The sequence below is a fragment of the Vitis vinifera genome, chromosome 15 (assembly GCF_030704535.1).
Source record: "Vitis vinifera cultivar Pinot Noir 40024 chromosome 15, ASM3070453v1".
Classification (NCBI taxonomy): domain Eukaryota; kingdom Viridiplantae; phylum Streptophyta; class Magnoliopsida; order Vitales; family Vitaceae; genus Vitis; species Vitis vinifera.
Window position 1 is genome coordinate 18,053,018 of NC_081819.1, and position 13,357 is coordinate 18,066,374.

The 13,357-nt window shown below is 32.4% G+C and overlaps 1 protein-coding gene across 1 annotated transcript; it reads left to right on the forward strand.

The window, feature by feature from the left end:
* Window positions 1-256: 256 nt before the first annotated feature.
* Window positions 257-9,790, forward strand: LOC100262627 (AT-hook motif nuclear-localized protein 1). Its single transcript, XM_010663340.3, has 6 exons — window positions 257-606; window positions 1,434-1,847; window positions 3,882-3,949; window positions 7,604-7,735; window positions 8,603-8,764; window positions 9,101-9,790. Exons 2-6 carry the CDS (start codon window positions 1,502-1,504, stop codon window positions 9,395-9,397), a joined length of 1,005 nt encoding a protein of 334 aa, XP_010661642.1. The 5' UTR covers window positions 257-606; window positions 1,434-1,501; the 3' UTR covers window positions 9,398-9,790.
* The last annotated feature ends 3,567 nt before the right edge of the window (window positions 9,791-13,357 follow it).

A 13,357-nucleotide genomic window follows, 5' to 3' on the forward strand; every position in this document is an offset into this window, starting at 1 on the left:
CAATAAAAACAAAAAAAGGTTTCAAATATTTTTATTTTTATTTTTAAAAGTATTTATTTTTTTATTTCTCATTTATTTTTCAAGAATTTACTAAATTGCCCGTTTCTCCCGTTTTTATTTTATTTTAAATAATTTAATTTAATTTCTCCTCGGACTTGAAATTTTTCATAACCAAATTGTAATTTTCGAGTTTAGCAATTAATTAATTGAATAATAATTTTTTTTTCTGTATTAAATATTAATATGCTGTATTTTTATTTTTATTTATTATTTTTTTTCTGTGCTCCAACTTTTTTCCTTCTCTAGTAGTCTCTGTAAAGGACAGGCTTCGGAAAAACCGGCCAGCGGTTTTTCGGACGCCTGAAAACCGGTTTTTTTTTTTTTAATTTGTGTTTTTCCGAAGAATTGTTTTGTCGGGAAACAAGCGGTGATTTTTGTTCTATGATCGTCCGGCGGTTTTTTGGAAAAAAATTGAGTGTGATCGGAGGACGCCATTGAAGCAGTGTGTGAGCTCTGCAAATGCGGAAGAGACTGACGCCTCTCGCACGGAACAGTCTCGGCTACAACTTGAGAAGAGATAATTCGAGTTAGAAGTGACTTTTGCAGGTCGTGATCTTCGAAGACTGGAGATGATTTTAATTTTGAGCTTGATTTTTCAAAAATTTTCTCTCTTTTTTTTTTTCACTGATTTTTTGTTTTTTGTTTTTTGTTTTTGGGTTGAATTCTTTTTTCTTGGTGTTTTTCCCCCCTTGTGTCTATGGAATTTTTGTTTGTGTTGAAGGGTTTTTTTTTTTTCACTTTTATTTTTTATTTTCATTTTTTATCTTTGATTTTTTAATTTTTACTGATTTTTTGTTCTGAGTCGAAGGTTGTGATGCTTGAAGATTGATGAAAATGTTGAGTTTGAAAGTGAATTTTTACTGCATGTTCCAGAAGTTGGTGAATTTTTTCTGATTTTCAAAAGTGAATTTCTAGTTTTTGATTTTCTTCGTTTAGATTCTTATGGTTTTCTTGTGAGGTGAGTTTTACAGATTGCAGAAAATGTTGAGTTTAAATTATTTTTTTAATCCGACTTGTAAAGAAATTCTGGTTTTTATTAGAACTTTGATCGATTTCTGGGTTGGGTTACAGCTTGTGATTTTTAAAGGTTGAAGAAAATGTTGTTTGAAACTGTTTTTTTTTTGTCTGATTTCAGCAATTTTTTTTTAGTAATTTGTTAGAATTTTCTTTTTTGGGTTTTCTTGCTTGTGTTTCGGGTAATGAAAGTTGAAGCAAATGTTGATCTGCAGTAGATTTCAGCAATTTTTAAATCAATTCTTTACTTTTGTAATTTTGATTAATTTAAATTTTGTTCTTCTTTTCTTTGTTTTATTATTATTATTTTTTTTAAATCTAGTTCTTTTTTGAATTCCTGATGAATTTCTCTGTTGCAGGTATTTGTTTGTTTCTGCGGGAAAATTGGATTATTAGGTTCAGTGGTAATTAGGAATTTTTGTTATGCATGGAGGGAAGGGAAGGCATGACTTCAGGAGTTACAGTGATAGGAGCTGAAGCTCCATCCGACTATGAAATGGTGGCTAGAACTGAAAACCCTAGCCAGATTGCTGGATCACCAGCAGTGGATGCATCTCCTGTGAGTGTGGGATTCACAGGAACAGTGGGGAAGAAGAAGAGAGGTAGACCAAGGAAGTACCAACCAGATGGAATGGCTTCCATGACATTGTCTCCAATGCCGATTTCATCTTCAGCTCCACTATCTGGCAACTTCTCATCTGGAAAGCGGGGTAGAGGGCGGCCAGTTGGTTCCGAAAGCAAGCAAAAACAGAAAGTGGGGTCGGAGAATTCAGGTAATGGGGGCCTTCCTAACCCATTTTGAGATTCAAGGTCTTGTTTGTTCTTTGTTGTGATTACCTTGATTGCTACAATGAATTGATTGTCTGTTATGATAACAGTATGATTGATTAGTTATCCAAAAAAAAAAAAATGATAACTGTATGATTGATTGTGATGGTAACTGTATAGTTTTATAATTGAGTTAAGTTTAGCTATAAATCTGGGGTATTGTATTTGATTTTGATGAATATTCATGTTGGTCTCTGTTTTTCTTTTCTGAAATTTTTGTTTATGGTGTAATTACTCTGTATACTATAGTTCTTGTGGAGTTCTGCATTTGTGATATTGGTAATGCTCGCTGAATTTTTGTGTGGGACCATGTTTTAAGATGCTTTCCCTTTGTATCTGGAAGGAAAGGATGGTGTTTTATAAAGAAAAGGGTGGTCTTTTGTGGGGTTGGTATGAGCAAGGAATATTCCTCTTCTTGCTGAAATCTGTTGTTTCTTGCCTTTATGTTGAGGAAATTGCATAGTAATCTGAAGTGACAAAGAAAGAATGGAACTTGTTGACAGTGCATATTTGTTTCATTGGTAAAGTTTGTTACACAGGGTTGGGTCCAGGAAAGAGAAATTGTGGCTTCTATGCCTTCTGAAGTTTGTTGGTCCTGATTCCATACGGTAAACTGTTGGCTTTTTGTGATTTACCTGATGTATGTGAAAGCTATGTTGTGTGATGGCTTCTACTAAAATGAAATTTCCTTGTCGAATGCATGTCAAATTCAAACAATTAGCGCTTCTAGTGTGATAGCTGTGAGTTCCTTTTAGCCTTATCACATGGAGCGCCATGAATCCTGTCTTGTTGTGAAGTATCAGTTAAAACCCAATTATTGATATTCATCTATCTTAGCCTCCATTTGAAGAAGTGTCCAGACCATATAGCTTTCCAGCTGAGTCAGGGAAAGTTAGCTCCAAGTGATGGAACCAAGTCCTTTAGATCGTCTTTTTTTTTTTTTTTTCCCTTTCTGCACGGCATAATTAATATCTATGGTAAATGATGAGCCCTACTTCTCCTTGAGAGTACTAGATGCTGTATATTTGCATCGTTATATTAGTTCTAAAATTTGGTTTGGTGAAAGTCTTGTTCTTTCATGAATTCTGCATGAGAATATGAAAAATCAAGCCATCTATAATAGCCAAATTTATCTCAGACCAGTTATTATTACACAAATTTCTTATATGAATGAATTGGAGCAAAAGATTTCACATCTGAAAGTCCTAAGAAAAATCACACAAATCATGTTAACATGTGAGGTTGACATGTGCAACTGAGGATTAAATTTGTTATGTTTCTCCCACTAAAAGAGAACCTTTTTTTCTAATTCAGTAATAATTGAATCATGGAAATCGTTGTTGTCTTTGAGTCTTTTTCTCTGTGTGCATGTAGATTTGTATCATCATGGACCACATTTAGGATTTCCTAAAAACAGCCAATTTTCTATTATTTTGTGGGAACTTTTCCTTTAGAATTTGTTCTTTTATTTATAATATTTTCTAAATTATTTCTGATTAGGCTTCTCCTATCAGCCAGACTTTCATTTTTGTCTATAGGTGAATAGTTTATCCAATTCAGAGATTGAATTTGAATAAACAATTTGTTAGTCATCAAATTATTGATTCTTGAATGTTTTTCTTTTTAAGTTTCACTAGAGTTTTTGGGAGTTGGTCTTCAGATGGATTGGATTGCAATATGACAAGTTCCATCCGTAACATTTTCTATTAATATAACAATTTGCTACTATTTTGTAGGATCCTTGTTTCCGATAGTTGTTTGGAAGGTCATTTGCATTATTTTATGTCCAACATAAAGAGAAGAATGCCGACAACCATGGTTGTTTCTATTTTTATGATCTCATAGTTCATTAAGGAAATGTTTCCACCACATTTTTCTGCAAAGGAACAGAGCCCAAGTTTCTAATTCATCAAATCTATTGCTTAGTATGAATGCTTAGTTTCAATTTTACTAATGTTCTTTATATTTCCATTTTGTAGGCAACTGGTCTGCTATCTCTGATGGTGTAAATTTCACGCCTCATATCATCACTGTTAATGCTGGCGAGGTATGTTTTGGCTAGACAAAAGAGAAAAATAGTTTCATTTACTAAAATGTAATAGCTTGCTTTGTGAATCTTTCTCATGAATATGAAAGCCTAGCGCCAATTATTTGGGGTCCACTATTTTGTGGCTGTAAATGATTGTTCCAATATCAGCAGTTTTTTATTTTTTTTTTATCGTTACATTTCTAAATCTCTAGTACATATGAAGTCACTCTTGGTCAAATTTGTAGACTCTACTTCAATGAAGGGCTCTTACAACAACATTAAATTATGACGAGTTGCTTTGGTCGTCTATGACACGCCTTGTTTTGTACCACAAAAATGGGAACATACTTTTTTTTTTGTCTTAGGAAATGGTTATTTTTTGCTCTGGTGGTACAGTGCTGATATTGTTTGAAAAAGAGAGTGCAAACCAGAGAGTGGCATGATGAAATTACTATCATATGAGAACAATTTTTTCCTTGCTGAGATATTCACTTTGTCTTTTCCCTGTTCACTCATTTGAGAACAACTTATTTCTTTATGAGACACATTATAAACATTTGGATATGTCATTTTTGCATTTGAACCCAAGTATTGAATGTTCAGTTAGTAGATGAGTATTTTCCTTTATCCACACGTCAGGAATTGTTGTTATGTACTGCTTCAAGGCCATATCTGAGAGTTAAGCATATGAAAAGGCCTTCTTTTGGTTGGACCATTTTGATTATGTTGTTATGTAGCTCTTAAGAGTCTTCATGGAAGGATGGTAAATATTGCTTGACATCTGGATATAACTTGTTGGAAAACATTGCCAAATACCAAGTAGCCACATTAATCGCCTAATATCTCTTTTGCTTTAAGGTGGTTGGTATTTGCAGTATTTGCTCAAAGTATCTGGAGAAATTCTGAAGGCATACTTTTTCTTATGTTGTTGCTTTATTCACTAGTATTAGCTTGAAGGTGGTTATTTTGAGGTAGTCGATGTAAGAATAGAATAGATATTTTTTATTTATTTTTTATTATACCATTGGAAGGCTAGAATAGAATAGCTTTAAATGAAAAAGTGGTATAAGTTCAAGAACTACTAATTGATGAAGGTCTGATGTTATTAAAATTCCTAAGCAACTTTGGATCAACCATACCAATTAACATTCTTATATGCAAACATATATCCCTAGGGTCCAAGGGGAGTGGCTCACCTCAAGTGCAAAGGTCAGCCTTACCCACGTCTTATCTTCTTATTTTATGATCGAAATTCAATTCAAATTCAATTAATGTAAACATTAAATAAAAAATAAAAACCAAAAAACAACAATTTCCTGAAAAATTGTTCTCGTTACATTTGCAAGTTCCCTCGCACACTTGCAATCTATGTTAGCATATAAGAATATTATTTGGTTTGTTGTTCTTGTTTGATGGTATTCAACAGAAATCCAATGCTATATACATTACTACAAAGTCAATTGTTGTATACATAAAATAAAAAAAACAACAGTTTGGCGGAAAATTGTTATTAGCTAAAGTACTATTACTACATCACTTACAATATAAAAGAATACCATTTAAAATAATTATCTAAGAAAAAAGGATAGGTATAGATCTAGTTTTTACAGAAAATCATAATTTGTGCCTTTATTTTTATTTATTTACTTATTTTTCATGTTTTTCCCTTTTTTTAAACTTCACTTAAATTTTGTGCAAATTTAAATTTCAAATTTCAAATAAAATGGTATCTATCTTTTTCTTAACAAGATATGGATAACATTAGACTATTTGTTATTGATAAGCATCTAAATGAATGTCAAATTAGCTAAAACTAAAAGTTGTATTTTACTAAAACTAAAAGTTCTATTTTATTGGAGGATAATAATTTATTTATTTAAATTGTAGTATTTTAAAATTAGCAAAATTGTGCTAAATGATTTCAAGTTGAGCCACATTTCCCGCCCTATTTTACCTTAAGTGTTTTATGACCTGTTCTATTATTAATCAATATTATCTCATTATCCATATTATTATTTTTATGTTTAATTGTATAATGATGTATGCATAGCTAAATATTTTATTAGTGATTATTTGTTGAATATCAAGATTTAAATTTTTATTTTTATTTAAAAAAAAAACTCTTACATCCTTCTTAAAATCAAAGTGGAGGAGCACCCACCACTATTTTAGAATTACACAAAAAAATAAATAAAAAATAAAAAATAAATTACAAAATAGTAATTAAATTTATTTTTAGATGCCTAAAGTCTTCAACTTCATCTATGGTAACTTATTAACATGATAAGATGTTGGTGGTCTTTGTTTTTTTTACTTAATTCTAAATAAAATTAAAACTCAATAGTATTAAGTATTATGTTGTTTATTTTTTTATTATTTTATTATTTTATTTTTATTAAGTATTAAGTATTAATAGGATAGGGTTGGGTTGAAATTGTGTTTTGGTCATTTCAAAAAGTTATTTTTAGCATTTGATAGAAAAACAAATATTTTGACTCTGGCTATTCAATAATTTTTTTTAAAAAAAAAGTAATAAATAGAAAAAAAGTAAAAAACAAATAATTTAAAGTTTGAAAGCATATTGCATTCAACATTAAGTTAAAAAAACAAACACCGTCGGAGATATCTTATCAAATGCCTTTATCTTCAAGATGAAACAAAAAAGAAAGAGAGCGGTTTTTCTTTTTATCAAGGGTATGTTATTTTTTTAGCTTTTGTTGTGTCATATCTTATATCATATCCTAAGAATCATTGAAAATCCTTTTTAAGTCAAGTCTCCATCTCCTAATTTTTATTTATGTATTTATTTTTTTATAATATCCATATCCTAAAATTTGATTTGGAAGGAGAGAAACAAAATATCGTTTGAGAATGAGGAGCTCTCTGATCATAGGCTAAAAGTCCTATTTCTGTGTAGTTTGTTTTCTTGGTCCAAACTGTTTAGAAGTGATAGGTTGATATCCTTATTTGATTTCATTGATTGGTTGAGTTTGGTTTAATGGAATAAGTATTTTTTGTTTTCCCATCTTTTTGGCGCTTTTCAATACAATGGCTTCTCATCTATCAAATACACCCTGCAACAACTAGTATCGGGTAAATTTAGGGTATCATTTGTGGTAGGATATGAACCTGGGATCATGTGCCACTTTCTAGAGCCACGCTCCCTAGTGTTCGCCCTGACCTACTGGGCTACCTTGGCGGGTAAGTTGCTAACCTTTTCGAACCCCACTCTTTTGTCTTTTATTTTGTATAACACATTTTCTGTTCTGGTTACGACGAAAACAGAGCCCATTAGAAATCAAATCCGTGTCCCAAGTAATGGAGATAGCTGATAAGCATCCCCTACATGCACCCCTGTTGATTGACATAGGTTCTTCCTATGAAATTGAAGAGTACGTGTCAAGAAACTAGTACCCAGATGCTGACAAGGATTCCTTCAGAATGCATGCCATTTGGGGCATTTCAGGAGTCAATGTTAAGGAATGAGGACATTTGGACATGAGTCAGAAATGAGGAGAGCTTTTCTGTAGGAAAGGCAGAAGAAGATCATCATAATGGAAAAGCATTGCATATTCTATTTATTTTATCAATGGATATATGAATTATTCTAAGTAATTGTATCACTTCATCTCTCTGATATTATTGTGTGATGTCAATTTTTACCTCTTTTAGGATGTTACCATGAAGCTGATATCATTTTCTCAACAAGGACCTCGGGCTGTTTGTATCCTATCAGCTAATGGAGTGATTTCAAATGTTACACTTCGTCAGCAAGATTCTTCTGGGGGTACTTTGACTTATGAGGTCTAGCACTTTTATTCTATCCTGAAATACCATTAATATTGATCTCAGTCTCTTTGTTTTCTTTAATTTTATCACATTGGAGGCAATTCGATATTGAATCCTATTGGTCCTAAGGATGATTAGGAATTCTTTTACATAGCTTTCTTCTAGGCTGTACTTGTACATGTTGTGCTGTTCTTTCCAATTGGCTGGATTCTCTGAAATGTGGATATGAAGTAGCCTATGTTCCAGAATGAAGTTGATGATTAATTGACACTCCAATAGTTGATGTGCTGTAGAGGTTCAGTTGGTGGGGTTGATCTAATCTTAGAATTTATCATATGGTTGATGTTAATCCTTGTATGGAGTTTCCAGTAGGGAAAAGCTTGAGTTGCATGACAAGTGGGAAAGAAAGTAAACTAATGGAATTATATATTATTAATATTATTTTCCCCCTTTTACTTCTTTTTTGTTTAATTCACTTTAATGCTGTTTGACAGTGAATTTTATTCATCACAATGTATTTATATAGCTTTCCTTCAAGCTGACTTGTACATACTATTCCTCTAAATAGGTTGAATCATCTGAAATTGGGATGTGAAGTAGTAGGATGAAGTTGATGTTCCACTGATTTTACAATAGTTGATGTTCTTTAGTTCTTTGACCGAATGGAGAATGTTTGAAAATTAGAAAGCAGCTAAGTGACTGAGGAGATCCAGTTACCTGCATGGGAATAGTTTTGAGCTTTCCAAAATTTTTTGGCAGTTGCAAAAAATGAAAACTTTTTCAGCTGTATTTAAGTTTTGATTCTGTTCCCGTTCCAACTTCCAAATTTCTGATTTCATTTCCAAGGAAAATCTGATCATTTTTTTCCCTATTTTCTTGTAGGGTCGCTTTGAAATACTTTCTTTGACTGGATCATTTGTCCCTACTGAAAGCGGAGGAACAAGGAATCGAGCCGGTGGGATGAGTGTCTCTTTGGCAAGTCCAGATGGTCGGGTTGTTGGGGGAGGAGTTGCTGGACTTCTGATAGCCGCTAGTCCTGTTCTAGTAAGCTCCTTTTTGTTTTTTACTTATAGAATAAAGGAAAAAAGAAATCTGTTATCATACTTCATATTGCTTCTAGGAATTACTACTAAATGACTATCTTTACCTGAATGCTGATCCAAAAAAGGCATATAGAATTTTTATCCCCAAGTTATTCCCCAGTAAATGCCTTTGGATATGGGGCACATTTCTTAACCAAACATGCCAGAATTTAGCTGTCATCCTCAGCTCATGGGATGATTTTCTAATCCCAAACAGCTCCTAAGTGATAATAGTTGAAATTCCCTACTGAACAAGTATTTTTTTAGTACTTCCCTAACATTTTTCTGCATATATCAGGTTGTGGTTGGGAGTTTTCTACCAGACAATGCACCGGTACAGAAGCCAAAGAAGATGAAATCTGTTTCTGCACAAACTGCCACTCCAGTTTCTGTGCAAACCACCACCCCACCAGTCGTTACTAGTACACCAAAAGAGGAGGGTGTTGGTGGACAAGGGCAGCCCAGTTCTAGTGCCCTAAAGCCAGACATTGCTTCTCCCTCTTCCATCCAAAGAGAAAATTGGGCCAGTATGCAGTCCATGCAGGATTCGAGAAAGTCAGGAACAGATATCAACATATCTTTGCCTGGAGGTTAATTTGGTAGGTCTCACCAACGGCTCAATTTCTCACTGACTACTTCGAGTCCTGATCTGGATGTTCGAGAAACTATGAGTTTTGCCCCTCTTTATCTGAATTATCTGTAATCTTATCGACTACTTCCATAGGATGAAATAGGGTTGCTGCGTCTCATTCTCCATAAGATTTGTTCTCAGGCAGCAAATCTGACAGTAGGCTAATTATGTAGGTTTCTGCAGCTGTAGGATCTTTGGTTGTAAAAGCACCTGGTTTGTTTGTCTGTTTGCTCTTTTTTTTTTTTTTTTGACTGAATTTCCCTGTGACAATCTTCAGAACTTTGAAAGAGTACTGATCCATGCTAGCTTTCATCCAGCACAAAAAATTTATGAATTCTTGAATGTTTTAAAGCTAAATCATTTCCATATGATGCAGGATAACAAAGAACTTTCCCTATATTATTTGACTGCTTCCCCTTTATCAGGCTGCTAGTCCATGTTCCTAATTGATCTTTGAATCCTGTGTATCATTGTCAATGAACTATCCCGGCATACCGGCTCTGTTCATTGGTGATCTTTGTTCTAGTATGATTTGCACTTCCAAACTAACATGACACCAGATTCAGCTGGCAGGCTTTATGATGAGATGCACTACAAGGATTCCCAATATGTTTAGTGTATACAGTTTCTGCTTCCCTGTGATGGGTGGTGCTTCTAAAACCACTTAAAATCATCTGGAAGTTTGACAGGGCCCGGTTTGAGTAATGCTTTTTTCTTTGTGAAATATTATAGAAATTATTTTTATAAGATTGTGTCATTGTATTTGTCCTTCAGATAACCTGTTCGAATAAATCCAATTGAACAAGCCAGTGGGTTTCTTAGACATGATTTTGTCAGCTATTTTTTAGTACAGTTTTCTCTTATCGGGAATAGAAAATAGTTTTTTAATGTTTTGCAAATTTTTGTATTGTAGGTGAGTGCTTAGCAAGAAAATTATTTTTTATATTTGAGTTTCGAAACAAAGCTTTGCTTTTGAGCTCCAAAACAGAATTTTACTTTTAAAATTAATTGAAAACTGTTTTTAAAAACTATTTTTGAAAGCGGTATCAGTAACAGTTTACTTGCATGATAGGGTTGTGTATTGTGTATTCCATCCAGCAAAGTTGAAAGCAACTCTTCTTACATATCATATTTCAAATAAGTCCCAAGAGCTTGCTTCTCCAAAGGATGATCCCATTAAATTACATTAAAAATCCTTGTAGGGCACACATACTTCCACCTGTTTCCATTTCTGGGTTTTAATCATTTTCTTTTCTTTCAAGCCTTTCCTGTGGGTTACAGAGAGAAGACCAAGTCTATGGTTTTTACTTTTAAAATACTGCTTTCTCTTCTTCTTCTTCCTCTTCTTCTTTTATTTATTTATTTATTTTGGTTATTATTCTATATTTTATTTTATTTTTCTTACATACGAGAGAAGTGCCAAGAACTTTCCTGTGTTCCCACTAAACCCTTTTATTGTTTTTAGTACTTGTCATTTTCTAGGTGATTATACAATTAAAACTCCTCTTTGCTTCTAGAGGTAGACTTTCTTGTAGTTTTCCAGGAAAATTTCCTAATATTTTCTTATGTAAGTTCCTAGACAAGGCTATATAACTACTCAAAGAAAGCCTCCAAAAATCATTCATCATCCTTCACATGAGTGGAAAAGATTTTCACAAAACGCAATTGGGTACTACTGCATACAAGGGCGATTAGATGGTTAAAATACATACACTTGTTTTCCTCCTTTTCTTTCTTACTAAAGCTATCATCTTCTTCACCTCGCTATACTTTGTTTCCCATCACCATGGCCTTCTGGCTTCCACCTGCAAGTTCATCAGTTTCGTGAAGTCTAGCCATGTGGCCATATTTTTCATGTTCAACGCAGTGATCATCGCGATACTTGTTGGGAGTTCTAAACCATCTGAGAGGGACCATGATCAGTTGTTTTCGCTTTCTGTTTCTCCTCCTCCTCCTGTGTATGAAGAAGTTGATGATATTGGAAAAGAATTAGCAAATGATGAAAGTGATGAGAATGATGAGAGTCATGGTTTTTCGCTTTTGGCTTCGCTTCCTTCTTTAGTGTATGAGGTTGAAGACAAAGAAGAAGCAGGAAATGAAAAAGCGTATGATGAAGATGAAGACAGGGATGAGTATCATGGTTTTGATGGTTATGAGGAAGATAATGAGGGTGGCTGCAGTGAAGATGAAGTTGATAGTGATGAAGATGAGGAAAAGCAGAGAGATTTGGAGAGGAGGGTCCAAGAATTCATAGACAAGGTGTATAGAAAATGGGGGGAGGAGTTGTACAATGAAAGGCTTCTTTGCTTGCCAGCTGCTGCTCCTGAATCACCATTTTCCTGCTCTAGCTAGCTCTCTCCCAAGGCATTAACTTACAAGTTTGTTTGTAATGTGTACAGTCTTGTCTTGTGCTATCCCATTTTTTATTTTTTATTTTGGTTTTTTTTTCACTCTTTCATTTTTGTTGTTTTCCCATGAATGTCCCAATTTTATCGGTGTAAATATTCATGGAAAGCCTACCATGAGTAATGTTGATACGTTGAATTCAAATTATCGGAGATGCTATAATATATCAGACTTAATATATAAATACCTTTAATTTATTTATGTTTTAAATTATATAATGATCAGCATGTTTGGTTCTAGTAAAATAATCGAAAAATAATTCTCATGTTTGTTTTACTAAAAATAATATGAAAAAAAATTAAATATAATTAATATTAATTAGAACTTTATGAATTTTCAAATTACCTCATTTTTTGGTAGAAGAGTTATTACTTTGAAATTTTAGGATATCTTCAGAAAAGATTTAAAATTCAATCGTCTTGAACTTAAAGTGATTAATCGTATTTATCCAACATTACTATTGTGTTTGCACCATTATGAAAGTAGATCCAAGCAAAATATGCACTTCCTCAAAAATGAAAAAACTTTCATTTGATACTTTGGCTTAAATTATTTGACTCAATAATCAATTAAATCCTCCTTCCTAAGGATTGAATGCGCCTCCATAGTCCCATATTTAGGAATTCTTAAGTTGTTTCTTCTACATCATGGATGGTTGAAACAAACAAGAATACTATTTTTATATAAAAAAAAAACATTACTTAAATGTGTTTAAAATAATTTATTGACTTAATTTTTTTTTCCTTCCACTCTTTCTCCCTATTTTCTTTCCCTTTAATATTTTGAGGAACCAAATATAACCTTAACTTTAGAAATACAAATGGATTCCAAACTTGTTAAACTATGTTTAGTTCTTAGAAAATTTGAGGGGAAATATGAAAAAAAAAAAAAAAAATAGAAGAAAATGAAAAATGAACGAAAAGAAAAAATATATTTAAAGTATATAAATTATTTTTATATACTATTTCAAACTCATTTCACTTATTTTAACTTCTTGGTATAAAGATACGAAACAAGTTTGGTTGTGTGATTTAAAAACAATTTTCTATTTTAAAACATGAAAAACTGTTTTTAAATATTTATAACACTATTTAACCGTTGTTCTCTGAAAACAATTTTTTAAAATAAAGTGAAATAGAAAACAATTTTTAGAGAACAAGTAAAAATTGTTTTAACTAATTTTTAAAAATAAAAGGAAAACATAGACTCGTTTAATCGTATTTTCTTAAATTTGTTTTTAAAAACTATTTTTTTATTCTTTAACTTAAAAACAAATTTTAGAAAACATGACCAAACATGCCTTGAATAATTTGAAAATATATAAATTTTTAATTAATCTTAATTATATTGATTTTCTTTGATATTTTCCTTAAAACAACTAGAAAATCATTTTCCTTAATAGTTTCTTTTCTTTCTTCAGTGCTTTCCGGGACCAAACAAAAGCATAAGGTTAGAGAAGGTGGTTTCCTCATAACTTCAATACAACTATTAAGAATGACTGCCACATGATTTCAAAGT

Excerpts from the sequence above, each read along its gene's own strand:
- LOC100262627 (XM_010663340.3), top strand. The coding sequence starts at position 1,502 with ATGGAGGGAAGGGAAGGCATGACTTCAGGAGTTACAGTGATAGGAGCT. Across the intron at positions 1,848-3,881 it reads AGTGGGGTCGGAGAATTCAG|GCAACTGGTCTGCTATCTCT; the intron begins GTAATGGGGGCC and ends TCCATTTTGTAG. Across the intron at positions 3,950-7,603 it reads TCACTGTTAATGCTGGCGAG|GATGTTACCATGAAGCTGAT; the intron begins GTATGTTTTGGC and ends TACCTCTTTTAG.